The sequence below is a fragment of the Labeo rohita genome, chromosome 23 (assembly GCF_022985175.1).
Source record: "Labeo rohita strain BAU-BD-2019 chromosome 23, IGBB_LRoh.1.0, whole genome shotgun sequence".
NCBI lineage: Eukaryota > Metazoa > Chordata > Actinopteri > Cypriniformes > Cyprinidae > Labeo > Labeo rohita.
In genome coordinates this window covers 26,448,761-26,456,036 of record NC_066891.1, presented here as the reverse complement: position 1 = coordinate 26,456,036, position 7,276 = coordinate 26,448,761, and the positions used below count along the sequence as shown (strand labels likewise).

General features: G+C 32.6%; 1 protein-coding gene across 1 annotated transcript in view; it reads left to right on the top strand.

The window, feature by feature from the left end:
- The window catches only part of LOC127155133 (plakophilin-1), a 48,177-nt gene that overhangs the window by 18,682 nt on the left and 22,219 nt on the right, over positions 1 to 7,276 (top strand). The window contains exons 3-4 of the mRNA XM_051097151.1: positions 6,584 to 6,921; positions 7,248 to 7,276. The exon at positions 7,248 to 7,276 is cut by the window's right edge and continues 110 nt beyond it. Of these exons, the coding sequence (XP_050953108.1) occupies positions 6,584 to 6,921; positions 7,248 to 7,276 (367 nt within the window). The remainder of the gene's footprint in view (positions 1 to 6,583; positions 6,922 to 7,247) is intronic.

The following is a 7,276-nucleotide window of genomic DNA, read 5'->3' as shown; positions in this document are numbered from 1 at the left end:
CACGCCGCCGCCTTACATACCCGTGTATACCACTCGCCAGTGTTCATGAATGTTCATTGGCCTTTTGAATAAGGCTTGGAGATGATTGGACTCTCAAGCGAGTTCCCATATGTAACGTCGTAGTGAAACGACTGAAGGGGAACCAGGTTTATGTAATAAATAATATTTTGGGATTCGAATACATCTCATATACAGAAACATTTGGATTTGTGTCGAATGAGAGACCCGACATTAGTTTCAGTTTCACTTTAGCCTTAATGAATTTATTTTGGCTTGTTGTTTATATAGTCTAGCTTCTTATATTTTACATCCTTGTTCTTTCCTGAATATTGTTAAATTGAAGAATTTTTATAGAGTGAGGGGAAACTAAAATAGCCTAGCCTATGTTTATAGTGTTTGTAAACATTTTGCGTCGGCTTCAGAATGTAATAATAAAATGCGACTTATAGGCCTAGACGATCTATCTTTTTTTCCCCTCTCTCTCAAAAATGCAAGTATATTTTATTTTAATCATCCAGCAAACGTTTTAAAGTATTTTGATCAATTACTAGGGAAAAAGACATTTTAAACCGTTTAACTGATTGTATTAATCGGTCAAAATTCTTTCCGTCGGTTAACGGCTAACCGATTAATATGAGCATCCCTAATATGATGTATTGCCTCCTTTAGCAGCGACTCTTTTTAAACATGATTTGCATGTCGGTTGACCCTCATATTCCAAGCCGTGGCCGTCAGAATTTTTGCGGTACACAAAAAAATTCCACACTGTTGACTTGGTCTTTTTTGACGGGGAGAAAAGTTGTGGTGGTTCACCTCCTTCGGCCATCCTGAACTTTACTGCTGAGTCTCACTGACGCGCCTGCCAGCACTAACCGGTTTTCGCTGCAGGTACGCACACACAACCTAGTAGGGAGTCCTGCGCTTTCACTTTGACGACACAAAAAATGCACATATCGTAGGAACGGTATAACTTTTTTGTTTGCGTTTTTGAAACCATGACTTTTTCAAACCGCGGTAAACCTTGAAACTGGTTATCATCCCATGCCTACCTGATTCAGAAAACTAGCTTGTTACAAGAGAGCAACGTGCATGAACTGTGTTCCGATTAACATAATCCCTACACAATATCCAGTGATGTCCACTTCGCAGGGCACTTCACAGTCGAATAGGCTTTAAATCAGTAGTTCTTGTAGTTTAGTATTAGTGCTAGTATTAACAGACTGTAGGAGAAGTGCCTTTATTTTATTAAATTGTAGCTGTTTTTTTTTTTCTAAATATCTCTTGATTTTCGATGGGTTCATGCTCTCAGCAACCAGTCATTTCTAGTACACATTATAATCAGTACACACCATGTTTATCTTGATCGCAAGCCAACTTGTATGTAGTCTGGATCATAAGTTTTTGTTTGTGGTTGTTGTGTTGTATTGAATGCACAACATTTGATGTCAACAGATGTTTTCTCCTCTTTTATGAATCTTTTTGGCCTGGCTCTACATAACTGTGGTAAAGAACCATGCTGAGTTGAATGTTTAAGCTCTATCATTACCATTACCACAGAAATAATTTTGACTTGACACTCAGTTCGTAGAATCAAAAAGGAAAGAAAACAGCACCACAAACAGAATCGATAATGCAACTAGAGTTTAAAATAATGCAGCTGTCAAATTGTTTTGATAGTACAGCCCATAATTCAGCTTACATGTTATGAGAGAAAGTAATCAAATCACTTATGAAGAGATTGATGAAGATTTTACATGCTACAAACTCCACCCAAAGTAATGAGATCAGAAATGCATAACCAAAACTTGCAAAGTCATATCCACTTTTTCCTTACAAGCCTACTGCATTTTTAATAATGTGAGGCACTTCTGGTTTAGGGAAGTTCCACTCTAAAAGACGTCTAGTGTTTCTACTAGGTTTACGAATGTACACTGTAAAAAACAATTTGTTGAGTCAACTTAAAATAATTTGTAACCTGGCTACCTTAAAAAGTTTATTCAACTTAAAATGTTAAGGCAGCTGGGTTACTTACCCATCTGTTAAGTTTAGCAAACACAAATATCTAAGTTGTTACTTAGTATAACTTAACATTTCAAGTTGACTAAACTTATTTTAGTTGACTGAACTTAAAATTTTAAGTCAGCAGGGTAACAAATTATTTTAAGCTGACTCAACAAATTGTGTTTTTTTATTTTTGTTTCATTTAAATTTGTCAGAAATAGGAATATATATATATATATATATATATATATATATGTACAAAAATTAATACAAGACGTATATTTCTGTTACATGTTAAACTTTTATTTTGATGGGTTGCCGTTTAGTTTCTGTTTGTATACAGTATGATATGATGCTAGTGTTCTCAAATGAAAGGATAAAATTCACAAGTGACTGTCACAGCAAGATTAAGTTTATGTGTTCATGTCGTCATTTAGTGAAACGCAGAGGCCGAAAATCACCACGAGTGTCACGTGTTTTTCAGTATTTATGTAGTAAACAAAACGACGTCTCTACAATTCATACATACAGAGGCAAGTGGAACATGCAGGATTCATATTTAAAACCGTTTATTTGCATTTCAATATTCACAGACATTAGTGCATGTCGCAATCCGAATTAAGTTACAGACCAACTTTTGATCTATTTATCCAAAAATCAACAAATTCCTTGGCATTCTGTGCTATAGAGTAAATTCCGTTTTTATGAATGGACTCATGATCCCGTCCATGTTTTTGTGGAGGAGAAATTATAGACGTGCGTCCATGTAGCGACAGAAATGACATGCCTTTGTGTAAATAAGAAAAATACCATAAGGTTATTTAGTTTGTTTACTAAAAGATTATAGACCTGCATAGACATCTTCAACAGGAAAGGTAACCTTAAATTACTTCTGTTGTAATCTGGCGCTATATTGAAAATAAAATTAACTTGACTTTCAAGAGGGGCGAGGGGGTGCTGTTTGGGGGCGCAGGGCGCCCCCCTAATGTAATGGTAGGGGAGACACTGACGTCAACAAATCATTGCAGATCATAAGATTGCACTTCAAATGGGCTGTAAATTTTCATCCCTGTTCTGTTTTCAGAAGTTAGGAGAATAACATTACGCTTGGTATTTTAACATGGCTTTATATAACAATAATATCTATAGAATAGCTTTTTTAGCCGGCTGCATTATTTTCCTCATTAGTTTAATTTTTCCTTTGTATTCTGCTGTACTGTAACAGTGTGAATAGAGATAACATATACTGCACATTTGTGGTCTGCTCTGCTGATATAATTTACAAATATAAACCATGAATAATTCACTGGAATGCACTAAGAATCTCTTGTTTTCACATAGATGTGATGTGATGTCAAATGTAATTGTTATGTACGCAATGTAGACATATGTTAATATAATGATATTTAACACAATATTAATAATATTAATAATTAATAATATTGTGCAGATATTGTAATATTGCTGCAGACAGAATTGAGATGTAGGAGTTGTATGCTGAAAATAATTTGTTAATGCTTTTACACTTTTAAATTCCCTTTTAATGTTGGATGGTTAAAGGGTGAGTAAAATAATGTCACCTTATTATATCCAGTTTTTGAAAATGCTTATTATTGCATTCTTATAGCGAACCTTTTGCTTAATTATTTACAGTGTAAATGAAAGTTACTTCCATAAATCGCGCAAAGCTTCATGGGACACGGGGAAAAGGTGGATAAACAAATTTACAATTTAAAAAAGGTATAATTTTGCTTGTGAATGCTTTAACAAAAAACAAAGGAATCTTATTTCTTCTTCAGAATAAAAATATAAAAATTTGTATTTGCATCTTTTTATCTTTATCTTTTTTCTTGGATTTGCACATTTAATTTTCACAATAAGTGGGAAATAACTGCAAGATATAAAGTCACAATTCTGAGGAAAAACTCTGAGTTCTAAGTTTGTAACACACAGTTGCAAAATATGAAGTCACTATTCTGAGAAAAAAGTTTGAATTCTAACTTTATAACTTTATAAGACACAAAATCACAATTCTGAGAATAAATAATTGAAAGAAATAAAGTTGCAGTCTGAAAATTCTGAATTATAACATATAAACTAAATTCTGAGAGAAAAGTCAGAATTGCAAAATAAACACACATGAGAAAAAAGTCTAAACTGCAGGATATGATCTCACAACTGTTATATTTAGCTGTAAATCTGAGAAAAAGTTTGAATTCTCACAACTGCAAAATATAAACTCACAATTCTTAGAGAAAAGTCAGAATTGCAAGATAAACAATTCAGAGAAAAAAGTCTGAATTCTGAGGTTATAACTCGCAATTGTAAAATATAAACTCTAATAACAATTCTAACAGATAAGTCAGAATTGCAAGAAAAACACAATTCTGAGAAAAATAAATTCTGAACTGTGAGATATAAACTCATAATTGTGATATAAAGTTGCAATTCTGAGGAACTCTGAATTTTAAGCTTATTACTTGCAACTGAAACATATAAAGTTGCAACCTGAGAAACTCGCAATTGCAAAGTATAAACTCGCAATTCTGAGAGAAAAGTCAGAATTTCAAGATAAACACAATTCTGAGAAAAAAAGTTTGAATTACAATACATAATGTTGCTATTCTCAAATTAGAGGGTAAAAACTTGCATTTAAGAAAAAAGTTTCACAACTAATGATTTAAACTTGTAATTCTGAGAAAAAAGTCTGAAGTCTAAGTTTATAACTTAAAATTGCAAGATATGAAGATTTTCTAAGAAAAAAGTTTGAATTCTAAATTTATAATTTGCAGTTGGAAGATATAAACTCGCAATTCTGAGAGAAAAGTCTGAATTACAATATATAGTCGCCACTCTGGGAAAAATAAAAAATAAATCTGAGATTGTTACTCACAATTGCAAGATATAAAGTTGCAAAAGATATAAAATCACAATTTTAAGAAAAAAGTTTGACTTCTAAGTTTATCACTTGCAATTGGAAGATACAAACTCACTTCTGAGAGAAAAGTCAGATTTGAAACAAACACAGGTCTGTAAAAAAAAAAAAAAAAATTGGAACTGCGCAATATGTCCTCACAATTGTTATATATAGCCACAATTCTGAGAAAAAGTTTGAATTCTGAGTTTATAACTCGCAATTGCAAGATATAAACTCACAATTCTTAGAGAAATGTCAGAATTGCAAGATAAACATAACTCTGTGAAAAAAAAGTCTGAATTACAAGTCACTATTCTGAGAAAAAAAAGTTTGAACTCTAAGTTTATAATTTGCAGTTGGAAGATATAAACTTGCGATTCTGAGAGAAAAGTCTGAATTCTAAGTTTATAACGGAATTACGGTACATAATGTTGCTATTCTAAATTACAGGATAAAAACTCGCATTTAAGTTGTAATTCTGAGAAAAAACTCAAGATATAAACTTGAAATTTTGAGAAAAAAGTTTATCACTTGCAGTTGGAAGATATAAATTCAGTTCTGAGAGAAAAGTCAGATTTGCAACAAAAAAAATCTGAACTAAAACTCACAACTGTAATATAAGGTCGCAATTCTGAGAATAAAAGTCTAAATTCTAAGTTTATAACTCATAATTGGAAGTTAGAAAGTGACAATCTGAAAAAAGTCTGAATTACAATATATAATGTGAGAAACAATTCTGAGAAAAAAATTCTGAACTATGCAATATGAACTCACAATTGTGATATAGTCACAATTCTGAGAAAAAAAAATCTGAATTCTGAGTTTATAACTCGCAATTGCAAGATATAAACTCACAATTCTAAAAGAAAAGTCAGAATTTCAAGATAAACAAAATTCTAAGAAAAAAGTCTAATTTACAATACATAAAGTTGCTATTCTGAATTATAGGATAACAGCTTGCAATTAAGAAAAAAGTTTCACAACTTGCAATTGCTATTCTGAAAAAAAAGTTTAAATTCTAAGTTTATAACTTGCAAATGGAAGATATGAACTCGCAATTCCGAGAGAATGGTCTGAATTCTAAGTTTCCAACTCACAGTTGCAAGAAATGAAGTTGCAATTCTGAGAAAAAAGTTGAAATCTAAGTTTATGAATGGCGATTGCAAGATATAAACTTGCAATTATGAGAGATAAGTCATAATTTCAAGATTAAAGAATTCTGAGAAAAAATTCGATACTGTGAGATATAAACTCACAATTGCGATATAAAGTTGTAATTCTGAAAAAAAATCTGAATTACAATATATAAAGTCACCATTCTGAGAAAAACTTGAGTTCTGAAGTCTGTAACTCGAAATTGAAAAACTCGCAAAAAAAGATATAAAGCTGTAATTCTGAGGAAAAAGTCAAGATATAAACTCAAAATTTTGAGAAAAAAGATTGAATTCTAAGTTTATAACTTGCAATTAAAAGATATAAACTCACAGTTCTGAGCGAAAAGACAAAATTGCAAGCTAAACACAATTCTGAGTAAAAAAGTCTGAACTGCGTGAACTTACAATTGTGATATATAGCCGCAATTCCGAGAAAAAAAGTCTGATTTCTGAGTTAACTGTCATTGCAAATTTTTAAATATTATTTTGTTATTTGCGATTATTTGCCCAGACTGGTCGCAGCGTGTCAGTGCGCAACACGGTGAGAACACAGACCCAGAACAGCCTGTGGAACGCACAGTCTCTGTCCAATGGGATTAGACCCAGTGGCAGCGACCCGGCCTTGAATAGTGCAGGCGGCACAATTACCCATCAGACTAAGGCGAGGTCTGCTACCGTGCAATATAACCGACCATCTGGACAATCCATGAGACTCCTGGAGAATAACCTGCTAACCAACACCAGCCAATCACAGGTCGCAAGCATAAAACCTTCCCTCAACCAATCACAGACAGTTAGAAGAGTCAACACGACCATGAAAAAGAAGCAAGACGACCATGAAGCATTGGGGTAAGTGCATGGCATCTTGCTGTGTCTCAATTTAGTTTACTTATGCTAATAGTAGTAAGCAAAAGACCATTAGATCCTTCACAAAAACACAGTGTTTAAGGTTTTTTTTTAATGTGCCAGTATGAAATGTCAGTTTTTGTTTTCTAAACATTCATTTTGCTGATACCTTGCATCCTCTATATGCTAGTGTGCTTTTCAAAAAATTTACTTTTAGCAAATACACATTTAAAATTAATAAACAGTCTTATTTTTTCTTCAATGTTTTTGTTATAGTTTGTCAAAGAAGTAGTTGTGTGTCTATAACTTGTTTTATAAACATTGTTCAGTGGTGCTGAGGGATCTATAACTGACATCA